This window comes from Candoia aspera, chromosome 4 (assembly GCF_035149785.1).
Source record: "Candoia aspera isolate rCanAsp1 chromosome 4, rCanAsp1.hap2, whole genome shotgun sequence".
In the NCBI taxonomy this organism is placed as follows: Eukaryota; Metazoa; Chordata; class Lepidosauria; order Squamata; family Boidae; genus Candoia; species Candoia aspera.
Genome location: NC_086156.1, coordinates 18,130,744 through 18,145,861, shown reverse-complemented (window position 1 = coordinate 18,145,861; position 15,118 = coordinate 18,130,744). Strand labels below are relative to the sequence as shown.

Below are 15,118 nucleotides of genomic sequence, written 5' to 3'. Positions count from 1 at the left end.
AGGCTCTGTCATGAGATAGATAAATATAACAAATTAAATATAGCTTTTTAATGTGCATATAGATACTTAGTCAACTTTTTAAAGTTTAACTGCCATAGAATTGTGAGAAAAAGAAGAGATTATCCAAAAGAGAAAAAAGATTGATGATGTATTGCAGCTGTTCCCTCAGAGAATGAAATCTCATCCTCAGTTCTAAAATCCTCTTCCTCTAGTATAGGACCTTGGTGCTGGATATTTAGATCTGGTCTTTTCCAAGTTATGCAAAAACAAAGAAACAAATAAAACACAAAATACCTTCAAAAGGCACTACTTTTATTAAACAGCCCCAGATGTCCCAGAATAATGTGTAAACATTTGAATTCTTCACAGGTCTTTATGAAGCTAGAGTAAAAGGAGTGAGGTTGGAGAAAAAAAGGGGGGAAAGTCAAAGATGTCCATGTTTGGGTGTGTGTCTGTGTGTTGTGTCAAAAGTGTCAAGACAGAAGCCACAACTATGCAATCAAAACTCCATACGTCATAATGCATGTGAAAAAGAGTTGGGCTTCAATCCAATGGTTGTGGCTGCCATTTTTGCCACACACACCCCCCCCCCCCCCACGAAAAAGGTTATAGGCTCTTTCTTCACTTGCAGTTTCTATGACCACCAGAGGGCCCTCCCTGGCACCTCAAGCCACTGATCACAGTGCTGGCCATTGTTGTTGTTAATTCGTTCACTCGCTTCCGACTCTTCGTGACTTCATGGACCAGCCCACGCCAGAGCTTCCTGTCGGTCGTCAACACCCCCAGCTCCCCCAGGGATGAGACCATCACCTCTAGAATGTCATCCATCCATCTTGCCCTTGGTTGGCCCCTCTTCCTTTTGCCTTCCACTCTCCCTAGCATCAGCATCTTCTCCAGGGTGTCCTGTCTTCTCATTATGTGGCCAAAGTATTTCAGTTTTGCCTTTAATATCATTCCCTCAAGTGAGCAGTCTGGCTTGATTTCCTGGAGTATGGACTGCTTTGATCTTCTTGCAGTCCAAGGCACTCTCAGAATTTTCCTCCAACACCACAGTTCAAAAGCATCGATCTTCCTTCTCTCAGCCTTCCTTATGGTCCAGCTCTCGCAGACATATGTTACTACAGGGAACACCATTGCTTTAACTATGCGGACCTTTGTTGTCAGTGTGATGTCTCTGCTCTTAACTATTTTATTGAGATTTGTCATTGCTCTTCTCCCAAGGATTAAGCGTCTTCTGATTTCCTGACTGCAGTCAGCATCTGCAGTAATCTTCGCACCTAGAAATACAAAGTCTTTCACTGCTTCTACATTTTCTCCCTCTATTTGCCAGTTATCAATCAAGCTGGTTGCCATAATCTTGGTTTTTTTGAGGTTTAGCTGCAAGCCAGCTTTTGCACTTTCTTCTTTCACCTTTATCATAAGGCTCCTCAGTTCTTCGCTTTCAGCCATCAGTGGCATCATCTGCATATCTGAGATTGTTAATGTTTCTTCCAGCAATTTTAACTCCAGCCTTGGATTCCTCAAGCCCAGCTTGTCGCATGATGTGTTCTGCGTACAAGTTGAATAGGTAGGGTGAGAGTATACAGCCCTGCTGTACTCCTTTCCCAATCTTAAACCAGTCCATTGTTCCATGGTCTGTTCTTACTGTTGCTACTTGGTCGTTATACAGATTCTTCAGGAGGCAGACAAGATGACTTGGTATCCCCATACCACTAAGAACTTGCCACAATTTGTTATGGTCCACACAGTCAAAGGCTTTAGAATAGTCAATAAAACAGAAATAGATGTTTTTCTGAAACTCCCTGGCTTTTTCCATTATCCAGCGGATATTGGCAATTTGGTCCCTAGTTCCTCTGCCTTTTCTAAACCCAGCTTGTACATCTGGCAATACTCGCTCAATAAATCGCTGAAGTCTACCTTGCAGGATCTTGAGCATTACCTTACTGGCATGTGAAATGAGTGCCACTGTTTGATAGTTTGAACATTCTTTAGTGTTCCCCCCTTTTTTGGCATGGGGATATTTTTTCCAATCGGATGGCCATTCTTGTGTTTTCCAAATTTGCTGGAATATAGCATGCATTACCTTGACAGCATCATCTTGCAAGATTTTGAACAGTTCAGCTGGGATGCCGTCGTCTCCTGCTGCCTTGTTAGTAGCAATGCTTCTTAAGGCCCACTCAACCTCACTCTTCAGGATGTCTGGCTCTAGCTCACTGACCACACTGTCAAAGCTATCCCCGATTGTCATGAGCACCGTTGAGCTGAAGGCATCAGCACAACGGCACACATGACAATACCACGGAAACAAGAGTAAGGGATTTAAAGATAAGCAAAGCACGCACAACAACAGACACAGACCCCGAGGAGAAGGGAACAACCCCGGCCGGAAGAACCAGTCATTAGAACACAAAGGGGGAAGAAAGAGCAACAAAGACAGGGCGGATCATGAGGCACACCTGAAGCTGTCAGCAGGAACGCAACGGATATTGCCCAGCTGACAGCAATCACCGGCCGGAGGAAGAAAACGATTATGAGCGAAGCCCGGGGCACCAGCAGGGGCCCCGCGACCCCTCACCTACCGGCAACGAAGCATACAGGACTTGGAGGGATGACACAACCCAAGGTGGGGGGGGCGCTGACCGGCGCGGGCTATTTAAACCCTGCACCGGCACGCTCCCTTCACTCTCAGCTTTTTCTAGCTATGCACTATGCTGAAATAAACCAGAACCTGATCTTCCCTGAATTAGTGTCTGTGTTTTACTCAGTAGTAGGCAGCGCATGACATAAAGCTGAGAGTCATAAACTCAGCCTCGCCAAGCCCCACCGGACAACAACGAGCCGCGGGAGGAACAGACAGCGAGAAGAACACGAGCGGAGAGTGATGGAGCCGACGCGTTGCAGCCAGGACGGGCGAGCCGCACGGCGAGAGGCGAAGGAGAACCGACAGAGGCCAGAGGCAACGCGGACCCCAGGAGCCACGGACACCCTCCCGGCCCATCCCGAGCCTCAGCCCCACCCCCGGAGGGAGGCAGAGGCGACCCGACCACAGGAGGGAGCAACATACCTCCCGAGACCCGCGGAGACCTCCCCGCCCCACATCGCACCCCAGCCACAGGCGTGGAGCTTCAGCCCAACTGCAACAAACGCGGTGGAGGACGGAGAGACGAACCAGCCGATTCGCTCCCAAGTCGAGGGAGCTGACCAGCGGACAGAAACGCCTGAACCCCACCGGTGGCCCAACTATGCAGAGACGCCGACCGGTCCGATCACAGCTGCGGCGCGGACCTTGGACCGAGAAACGCAAGCCAGACTCACGGCCATGGAGGCCCAACTAAGGGACCTCGGGACCATGCTGCAGTCGCTGATGTCCTCCATGCCTCACAGGAACATACCCATGCAGGTACACACCCCTATTCAAACCCCGAGCGGGTCTTGGCACCCCCATAGGCCAAATGCTAACCGGCAAGCTTCCCCGGTGGAAGAAGCCACGGGACGGGACGCGAGGAGAGGGGATCCACCGAACACCAGGGCCCCAAAGGACTTCCCCATTTTCTTCGACGGGAACCCCACGAAGCTGTCGTTTTTCGTCACGAACGCCAGGGGGTTCATGGGGCGGCACGGACACTCCTTTGACTCCGAAGCGGACAAGATCGCAGCCGTGGCGATCAAGTTGCAAGACAGGGCGGCGGACTGGTACGTCCAAATGTACGAGTCCAATTCCCCCGCCCTCTCTGACTTCCACGCCTTCATCACTGAGATGAAGCACTATTTTGAGAACCCGCTAGCCAAGGAGAGGGTTAAAAGCGCGCTTCAAGCCCTCAAACAGGGCGCACGAACTGTCGCGGACTACGCCCTCAAATTTAAAGCCCTCGCAGGGAAGATTAACAACTGGTCCAAGACTACCCTGCTAGAGATGTTCAAAAGGGGCCTCAGCCGCGAGGTACTCCAATGGGCACTCTACCGGGACGACCCGGAGACACTGCAAGGCTGGATCTACCTAGCGGGGAGAGCGGAACACGCTCATCGCACTTTCTTAATGACGACGGCAGAGGACAAAGCAAACACCAGCCCAAAGGTACCCGCGCCACACTTGGGGCCGGCTGGTCCCACGTACCCAAAGAAGAAGTTTGCTCGCGGACCCTGCGCGAAGTGCGGGAAAATGGGGCACAAAGCGGCAGACTGCTTCTCTAACCGAACACTAACTAGCGCTCCCAAACCCGCACCGAAAACGACATTCAAACCAACTAACCCACCGTCGCCCCCCCACCGCCGGATGACCGGAGCCACAGCGACACCGGACGAAGACTTGGATGCTTACTTGGCGGGGGAGGATGCCGAAGTCCCAGACTGGCTGGCGGGAAACACTCCCCGCCTGCCTTAAAACGCGCCGCGAGGCAGGCGGTGGGACAGGGGTGCGAAACACATAGACAGAGCGACGAAAGCTCTGTAATAATGGGGTCAATCAGGCTTTCCTTCGGCAACAGAGCCACCACGGCCACGGCGCTAGTGGACTCGGGGTGCTCCAAGAACCTGATCCACCCCGACATAGTCGCCAAGCTCGACCTGCCTTGCTTCCCCCTCCCCACACCGCTGGCTTTCCACCAGCTGGACGGCTCAACAGCGGGAGGGAAACCAGCCACGACGCAGACCGAGCCGGTCACCCTGCAAATGGGCACCCACACCGAGCGAACATCTTTTGTGGTAACCCACATAGGGCGGCCCATCATAGTCCTAGGAATACCGTGGCTCGCGACCAACAACCCGCGCATTAACTGGAAGACCCGCACCTTCCAATTCGACGACGGCGCGTACCGGGCGCCAGTTCCGGTGGGCAGGATCAACCCCACAGTGGGACGGGCAGAGGCTGCAGCCCAGGACAACACAGCAACCCCAGAAGACCTACCTGAGCAATATGCTGATTTCTCAGAGGTCTTCGGGGAAGAGGAGGCGGACCAACTACCCCCCCACCGCAAGACGGACTGTAGAATTGAGCTGCTTCCCGATGTCCCCTTACCCAGGCCGAAGATTTACTCAATGACCCTGAAGGAGATGACAACCCTCCGGGGGTTCATCAATAAAAACCTGGCGAGGGGTTTCATAGAGCCGGCATGCTCACTGGTCGGAGCGCCCGTCTTATTCCGAGAGAAAAAAGACGGCACCCTACGGCTCTGCACCGACTACCGGGGCCTCAATGCGGCGTCCCTATCCAATAAATGCCCCCTACCCCTCGTGAAAGACATGCTCGCCCACCTGTCCACGGGAAGAGTATTCTCCAAACTGGACCTTCGTGAGGCGTATTACAGGATCCGAATCAGGGAGGGGGACGAATGGAAAACAGTGTTCAACTGCCCCCTAGGCGCCTTTCAGTACAAGGTGCCGCCATTCGGACTAGCAGGGGCCTCGGGAGTGTTCATGCAGCTCATCAATGAGGTACTGCATGAACACCTGTTCAAAGGGGTACTAGTTTACATAGATGACGTCCTCATCTACACCCAGAGGCACGAAGAACACGTAACCCTAGTCAGGCAAGTCCTCGAGAAGCTAAGAAGGGCGAAACTCTATGCCAAACCATCTAAGTGTGAATTCCATAAAGCACGCCTAGACTACCTGGGGTACCGAATCTCCGGCGAAGGCATAGAAATGGACCCCGCAAAAGTCGAGGCGGTGGTGAATTGGGAACGCCCACGTAACAGGCGCCAACTTCAAAGCTTCCTCGGCTTCGTGAACTTCTACAGGTCATTCGCACGGGGGTTCACGGAGATAGCCCTCCCCCTAACAGACCTCCTCAAAACTAAAGGAGTTGGGGACACACGGCGAGCCAAGAAACCAGGGACAGTACTAAATTGGACTCCCGCGTGTCAGACAGCATTCAACAGACTGAAAGCGCTGTTCACCACGGAGCCAATCCTCGCACATCCGGACCCAGAACAGCCGTTTGTGGTCCAAGCCGACGCCTCAGACTTCTCCCTGGGGGCCATACTGCTCCAAAAGGACCCTACAGGAATCCTGAAGCCATGCGCCTACCTGTCGAGGAAATTCTCGGAGACGGAAAGGCGCTGGCACGTATGGGAGAAGGAAGCGTTCGCGGTAAAATCGGTGCTAGAAACATGGAGGCATCTACTGGAAGGAGCCACCCAACCATCCGAGGTCTGGACAGACCACTGGAACCTCGAGGCCCTCCAGACGCCCAGACGCCTCAGCCCGAAACAGGTCAGATGGGCCCAATTCTTCAGCCGCTTTAACTTTCAACTGAAGTTCATACCGGGCAAAAAGAACTTCCTGGCTGACGCCCTCTCCCGACTGCCCCAAGACGAAGGGCCCATTCCAGATATGATTGGGATGGTCCTATCCGCCTCCCAGCTGGGGATGGCTGTGACCACCCGAAGTGGCGCTCAGAAACAGCTCAACCCCACGTCTCAACCGACGGCAAGCCAACCAGCGACCAGACGGCGCCACCCGCGACTGCCAGGAGGAATACGCGCGGACCTCACCGCCGCCCTCAAAACCGACCCCTGGCTACTAGCAAACCCCGACAAGGTGATGGTGGCACAGGACTTAGCATGGGGTGAAGGCAGAATATATGTCCCGGACTCGCAGCACCAGGTGATCCTGCGCAGATCACACGACAGCAAACAAGCGGGACACTTTGGGTTTCTAAAGACCCTGCACCTAACACGATGACAATTCTGGTGGCCCGCATTGAGACGGGACGTGAAGGCCTACGTAGCGTCCTGCCCGATATGCGCTATGGCCAAACGGGCACCGGGTAAGCCCCCGGGACTCCTACAAACGGTGGCGGAGCCCTCCCGACCATGGGAGGAAATCTCCATGGATTTTATAGTAGATCTACCACCCAGCCAGAAGAAAACAACCATTTGGGTGGTGAAAGACTACTTTTCTAAACAAGCACACTTCATCCCCTGCTCATCAGTCCCGTCTGCCCAGCAGCTGGCTAAACTTTTCCTTGTACACGTGTACAGGTTACACGGATGTCCAGTACGCGTGGTGACCGACAGGGGCACACAATTCACCTCGAAATTCTGGCAGGCTTTCCTAAAACTGATTGGGACCCAACAAGCCCTATCCACGGCCTGGCATCCCCAGACGGACGGAGCCACAGAGATCCTCAATGCCACCCTAGAACAATTCATATGCTCATATACCAATTACCACCAAGACGACTGGGTCGACCTGCTTCCGTTTGCAGAAGTCGCCTACAATAACGCCGTTCACACGAGTACAGGGAAAACCCTGTTCGAAGTAGTCTCCGGGCGCGAGTTCGTACCCATACCGGAGCTATCGTAACCCCCGGGACCCCAAGTGGGTGCTAGTGACTGGGGACGGAAGATAGCGGAATCATGGCCAATAATCACGGCAGCGCTGAAGGAAGCACACAAAGAACAGGCCGACAAGCACCGGCGCCAGCAACCGACATTCCAGGCAGGGGATATGGTCTACCTATCCACCAAATTCATGAAATCACCTCAACCCTTGAAGAAACTGGGGCCTAAGTATATCGGGCCGCTTCGAGTAACACAGATAGTGAACCCGGTGGCAGTACACCTGGACCTGCCGCACAATCTAAGGAGACTCCACCCGGTATTCCACAGCAGCCTCCTGAAACCAGCAACCACCTCCCGATGGCACCCAAGCACACCTCTGCCCTCCCCAGTAATGATCGACGGCCAACAACATTTCGACGTAAAAGAAATACTCGATTCCCGCTGTCAACGGGGCACACTATACTACTTAGTGAAATGGAAACACTTCCCCCACCCAGAATGGGTGGCGGCTCAACACGTCAAGGCACCAGACCTGACCCGAGCATTCCACATGACGTACCCCGACAAACCAAAGGGGCGACCAGCCGAACCGACCCCTAGAACACACTTCCCCCCTCGGGCCTCCCCCCCCACCCGCGTCACCCCCAGGGGAATGGACCCCCCCAAGCCTGCGACTTGAGTAGACCTCCTCCCCCCTGGGACTCACCCTCCCCCCACCCTCTCCGGGCCCACTGGGGAGAGGAGATTGGTCATAGGTGCATCACCAGGGGACAAATGGCCAGGATGCACACATGACAACACGACGCACATCAAAATAAACAATCAACAAAACAAAAAGATAAGGATCCTACCTGGAGCTGAAACAGCACCCGACCAGCCACGCCTCCTCTCACGACGAACTGAGCAAGAACAAGCAGGGTGTGGTCGAGGCATGCGCACTCGGAACACACCCAAAAGATGGAAACGAGGTAGAGGGCGGAGCAAGGGGAGGGGTAAAAGCACTCCGGCGGGAAATACAAAAAAAAAAAATTTTTTGACAGCTCTCCTGGGATAAACCGGAATGACGGGGGGGGGGGCTACCATTCGAAAGGGGGGCAGTATATCATGAGCACCGTTGAGCTGAAGGCATCAGCACAACGGCACACATGACAATACCACGGAAACAAGAGTAAGGGATTTAAAGATAAGCAAAGCACGCACAACAACAGACACAGACCCCGAGGAGAAGGGAACGACCCCGGCCGGAAGAACCAGTCATTAGAACACAAAGGGGGAAGAAAGAGCGACAAAGACAGGGCGGATCACGAGGCACACCTGAAGCTGTCAGCAGGAACGCAACGGATATCGCCCAGCTGACAACAATCACCGGCCGGAGGAAGAAAACAATTATGAGCGAAGCCCGGGGCACCAGCAGGGGCCCCGTGACCCCTCACCTACCGGCAACGAAGCATACAGGACTTGGGGGGATGACACAACCCAAGGTGGGGGGGGCGCTGACCGGCGCGGGCTATTTAAACCCCGCACCGGCGTACTCCCTTCACTCTCAGCTTTTTCTAGCTATGCACTATGCTGAAATAAACCAGAACCTGATCTTCCCTGAATTAGTGTCTGTGTTTTACTCAGTAGTAGGCAGCGCATGACACCGATATTGTTATCCTTCCTATACAGGTCTTCTGTATATTCTTGCTACTTTTTCTTGATCTCTTCTTCTTCTGTTAGGTCCTTGCCATCTTTGTTTTTGATCATACCCATTTTTGCCTGGAATTTACCTCCGATGGTTCTAATTTTCTGGAAGAGGTCTCTTGTCCTTCCTATTCTATTGTCTTCTTCCACTTCCGCGCATTGCCTCTTTAAAAATAATTCCTTATCTCTTCTGGCTAACCTCTGGAATTTTGCATTTAATTGGGCATATCTCCCCCTATCACTGTTGCCTTTTGCTTTCCTTCTTTCTTGGGCTACTTCTAGTGTCTCAGCAGACAGCCATTTTGCCTTCTTGGTTTTCTCTTTCTTTGGGATGTATTTTGTTGCCGCCTCCTGAACAATGTTGCGAACTTCTGTCCAGAGTTCTTCCGGGACCCTATCTACTAAGTCCAGTCCCTTAAATCTATTCTTCACCTCCACTGCATATTCCTTAGGAATATTAGTGAGCTCATATCTAGCTGATCTGTGTGTCTTCCCTAATCTCTTTAGTCTGATCCTAAATTGTGCAAGAAGAAGTTCGTGATCTGAACTACAGTTATGCAGAGTGAGTTGTCTTGGCAAAATTCTATCAGCCTATGTCCTGCTTCATTTTGTTCTCCCAGGGCATACTTACCTGTAATTCCAGGTGTCATTTGACTGCCCACCTTAGCATTCCAGTCTCCTGTGATGAAAATAACGTCCCTTTTAGGCGTGTTGTCCAGTAGGTACTGCAGGTCCTCATAGAACTGATCTACTTCAGCTTCTTTAGCATCTGTGGTTGGGGCGTATATTTGGATCACTGTGATGTTAGATGGCTTGCCCTGAATTCGAATTGAGATCATTCTATCATTTTTTGAATTGTATCCGAGCACTGCTTTAGCCACTTTACTATTAATTATGAAGGCTACTCCATTTCTTCTGTGGTCCTCTTGTCCACAGTAGTAGATCTGGTGGTCATTTGATGTGAAGTGGCCCATTCCAGTCCATTTCAGTTCACTGACGCCCAAAATGTCTATCTTTAATCTTGACATCTCACCAATAACCACATCCAATTTGCCCTGGCTCATAGATCTTACATTCCAGGTTCCAATGGTGTGTTGATCCTTAGAACATCGGATTCACTGTTCACCACCAGCACCATCGGCTGCTAGCTATCCTTTTGGCTTTGAGCTAGCTGCGTCATCACGTCTGGGGCTAGTTGAGCTCATCCTCTGTTCCTCCCCAGTAGCATTTTGACCATCTTCCGACCTGGGGGTCTCATCTTCCGATGGTATACCGACATCTCTCTGGTTGTACTGATCCATTTAGTTTTCACGGCAAGAATACTGGGGTGGGTTGCCATTACCTTCCCCAGGGATCGCATTTAGTCCGACCTCTCTGTCATGACCTTCCCGTCTTGGGTGGCCCTTCACGGTTTAGCTCATGGCATCATTGAGGTGCTCAAGCTCCAGCACCACGACAAGGTAACGATCCTTTGCTGAAGGTGCTGGCCATGCCCCTAATCTGTATCTTAAAGTCTCATCAGTTCTATACAGTTTTTCTGCCTAATCACAACCAGCCTGCATGAACTTCATTGAATTTCCTTTCATCCTTTTCAAAAGGAGGTTTCATATGACCAGCCAGGAATTGATCAGTCACTGGTAGGTTTTCAAAGGTGATGCTTCTATTTATAGCAGTGTTTCTCAACCTCATCAGCTTGAAGATGTATGGACTTCAACTCCCAGAATTCTGGCAGTTGGCTGGGAAATTCTACCCATGCTGGCTGGGAAATTCTGGGAGTTGAAGTCCATACATCTTCAAGTTGCTGAGGTTTAGAAACACTGATCTATAGTATTTTATCAGCCAATTGGCATCCTCAGAACATCCTCTCCTCCACAGAGGACAATACATTCTGTTAATCTGAGAAGGCATCACTAAGAATCAAAGCATCATGTTGCTATTTTGGCAAAATGTTACGTCCATACAGCAAGAGCTGAGTTACTGTAAAGATCCCCAGTGAGGAAGTGCTGACAGTGTTAAGATGAAATGTGTAATGAGGCTGAAGACATTTACATTAGGTTCTGCCAAATGCTGCAAGAGTTTAAGACTGCACCTCCGACGCTCTATTATGTACCCACAAAATGCTTTAAGAAAACAACACTGAATCACTTCTGTTGTTTTGGCAGTTTGCTGCCCCCTACCGTTAGAAAAAGCAATCACATGGCAAATAAAGTAACTGGAATCGTAAGTAATCTCCTGGCTGTCTGATAACATAAGGTGGTCTCTTATGCCTTGCCAGAGAAGAGGAAATTAATCTCTACTGAAACAGGTTTTTATCTTCCTGTAGGGATTTGTTCCTTTTCTAGTAAGTGCCACTGCAGGAACTACCGTATACGGGGCTTTTGATCCGCTTATAGCTATTGCAGATATTTGCAAGAAGTACAAGATCTGGATGCATGTGGATGTGAGTATGAAGTCTTCAGGCACTGGATTGCAAATACAGTACTGGGTCTGCTGATGGGGATGATAATGGAAATGCAAAGGATTTAACCGTGCCCAGACCATGCTGCTTCGTGTGAAAATAAACTTCTTAATAGAATCTTTGGAACACTCAAAGGATTTCTCTTTCTCACAGGAAGGCCCTAAAGATGGTGAATCTCTTCTGTTTATTGCTTCCATCATTTGATATACAAATATATACTGCCTCAGCATTCTGACGTTTTATTTAGACTTCATGCTTAACAATGATAGATAAATCAGTCCTCCACAAATTTGTCTTTTTAAAAAATACAACTTCACCTATATGCCCAGTGGCACTTAACAATATATAGGAGGGCGTTCTTTGTGCCGAAAGATTTATGAAAGTTGTTTTAAAAGGCATCCAAACTAATCCCAACATCAGAACATAAACTGCAAATTATAGCAGGATTACTGGGAAACTGATCAAAATCTACCTTTGGCAATTTCCTTTCCATAGTTTTAATTGCTTCCCCAAATAAGCAAACAGCTGATAATAAGTGATTCACATATTTAAATATAAGTTTTCAGAAATCAAAATTATTATTTAACGGAACTAATGGTTATAATCTTCTTTTTCCAGGGAGCTTGGGGTGGTGGGCTGCTGATGTCAAGAAAACATAAATGGAAATTAAATGGTGTTGAAAGGTATGACTTATAACAATATTATTATATACTTCCCACACGTTGCTGTGAGACCAGCAAAGTTCCTGCAACTTAAAACTTGGTGAAAACCAAACAAATTTAGTTCTGTTTGAAATAATTGCCTAGGGAAAGCTTTTTCTAGTAGGTGGTCTCCAACTTTTTAAACATTAATTCCCATAATTTCCGTCTATTATGGTTTTTGGCCATGCTAGCTAAGAATGAAGAGCCAGCCTTGAGGTCTTGAGATCAGGGAAGTCTGATCTAAAATGCTTACATAAAGGGGCATTTGCGGGAGGTGAATGCCCTGCTTCTATAACATAAAAAAACCCTTGTACAGTTTTACTTTTTATCATTGTCCCTTTACCTATTCATTCTTTTTCATAAAAAACAAGAGTTTGTGGGGTGGGGTGGGGTTAACCTTAAGGTACATATGGAAGTGAAATGAAAGAGAGGGCAGGAAAGGAGCAAATTCAAGTTTAGGTGATAGAGGACCTCATTTTTCCTTAAAACACACACATACACACACAACCTCTCACACACACAGGATGTTTCATGGACATCTATATCATCTATGTGTTTAGATTGTTCTGGTTCTGTTCAGGTTCCTTTCAAATGTATGGAGTAGCAAATATTAGCATTATATTAATACGATCAGCCTGCGTGACTCAGCTGTGGAGATCGGATGTGCTGAAAATGCATACAAAGTGTTCAGAATTAAGAGTATTCTGGTGATGCCTCTGTTTTTCATTACTTAATGTCTAAGGATTTAAAGTATATAAGAACTTCCTGTTTCAGTACTTCCTGTTTTTTTCTTTTCGTTTCAGGATTTATATTTTGTAAATTTATATTTATATAAATATAAATATAAAATTTAAATATAAATTATATATATATATATATATATATATAAATTATATAAATTAATATTTATATTATTGTAAACCACCCAGAGTCGCTCTTCGAGTGAGATGGGCAGTGACAAAATTTGAAATATAAATAAATAAATAAAATATTTACAGGGAAATTGTATTGCTCATTTAAAGGTTTCTAAGCAGCCTTTTCATCCAGAAGGCCAGTTCACAAGGCCAAAACTGCAACTCAAAGTAAAATATAATGACAATATAAAATTTAAATTGACAGATTAATTAAATGCTCCCCCCTTTGTTTCCTTATGAGCTGTACATTGTACCTTCAGGTTTTCCTTTTAAACTTATTATAAATACTTTATCCTTTATTTTACCATTTTTTGAGAAATAATTGTGAGGTTTTGGAAGTCGTTTTCCATTGTCTGCTTCCTAAAGCTGAGGGAGAGTGACTGGCCCAAGGTCACCCAGCTGGTTTTGTGCCTAGGATGGGACTAGAACTCACAGTCTTCCGGTTTCTATCCTGGTGCCTTCACCACTACAACAAAGTGGCTCTCTAGGCAAAGTCTAGCACCTACTGTAACTAACTGCATCCTACCAGAAGGGGACTCAGAGAGAAGAAAGTGGCTCTGAGATTAGCATTCTCTTAGACAAAGACCAGGCAGAGTAACAAAGACAGAACATAGAGTAAATCCTTAATATTCTACCTGTACCCTGTTGCCCCCTTGTGGTTTGTGGTTCATGAACTGCTGACAAGTCAGTGATGCTGAATTCACACTTCCAGCCCTTCCAAGACATTTCTTCAATGATACTGTTTAATATGTTGACTGCTTGTTTTGCTTTACTATGGTTTACAAGATAAACTACCACTGTCTGAATTTATAGTTTAAGCCATAAACCATGGTTTGAAACCCCAATGGTTGCATTTACTCAATGTGCTAAACCACACAAGGGCAGCCTTTCTCAACCTTTTGACCCTGGAGGAACCCTTGAAATATTGTTCAGGCCTCAAAGAACCCCTGCACATTCAGGCTCAAATATAGACCAGAAGTTTCAAAAGTATTCTATTCGTTTCATGTGTAGGCCTGTGTGTATGCATTCACAGTGTTCTTAAACAATAAAGAATGAAACTTACCTCTTTAATGTGAAGTTGCCCAAACTTGAAATAGTTTTTTAAATAAATTGTGGTCTCCCAGGGAACCCCTAGTGACCTCTCGCAGAACCCCAGGGCTCCACAGAACCCTGATTGAGAAACCCTGGGATCATGTGTGTAATCAGTTATTCTACACAACAGTCATACTATTTCCTAATATAGGAGCATATGAACGCCTTCAGATGACCCTGGGTTCTTGCTTTCCCTTCTCTTCTGTGTGTTAATGAACAGATTGGAGGCATTTGGTTTGATTAAAGTATGTTTAAGCCAATCAAGCCAAACTTTCAGATCCTAGCTAATTCTAACTAACCATAATTTAACAAACTCCAGTACTCCATGTTTAGATGGTGGGGAGCTCAGGTTTATTTAAAAGCAGAAATGGAAGGTTCTAATCTATTTTCTCAAGGGAAAAGGGAATACATGCAAGTTTGAGACTTTTTACATTGATTTACATAGCAGGAAACCATGGTGTATGATGGGAAGTAACATGTAAATCAGTAACTGCACAAATTTCAGCTCTTACTGGTGGGACTCCATTTTAAACTTCTCACTGAAGATAAGATAAAAAGTATATATTCATTATCACACATCCTAATGATTTAATATTCACCCACCTTCCAGAACTAATATGCAACATAAATATAAAATGTCATCAGAAATGCTTCCCTCCTCAAGAAAATAAGATGTGGAGGTAGAATGGGAGTATATTCTCTGCTCATCTGTGAAACCAAAAACCAAAATACTACACTGTAGCAACTTGTTTTGTCAACCTCAGTTTTATACCTGTTGAACAAAATTAATAACTACCTTCCAAAATTTGTGGGAAGATGAATTAGAAGACATACAGTATGGAGAATGAAAAGTGCTATACATAAATGATATTAATATTCTGGTTTCTGATAATGGGGAAGTTTTATTTTCTTAGTTCAGTAGTTGGCTAAGATTCCAAAACAAAGTCCCTAATCTTTGTGTTAAATACCAGAAAATATTAACTGTGC

At 47.5% G+C, this 15,118-nt stretch overlaps 1 protein-coding gene across 1 annotated transcript in view; it reads left to right on the top strand.

Moving 5' to 3' along the window:
* Positions 1-15,118, top strand: part of GAD2 (glutamate decarboxylase 2) — a 55,640-nt gene that overhangs the window by 29,764 nt on the left and 10,758 nt on the right. The window contains exons 10-11 of the mRNA XM_063301922.1: positions 11,290-11,406; positions 12,043-12,107. Coding sequence (XP_063157992.1) covers positions 11,290-11,406; positions 12,043-12,107 — 182 coding nt within the window. The remainder of the gene's footprint in view (positions 1-11,289; positions 11,407-12,042; positions 12,108-15,118) is intronic.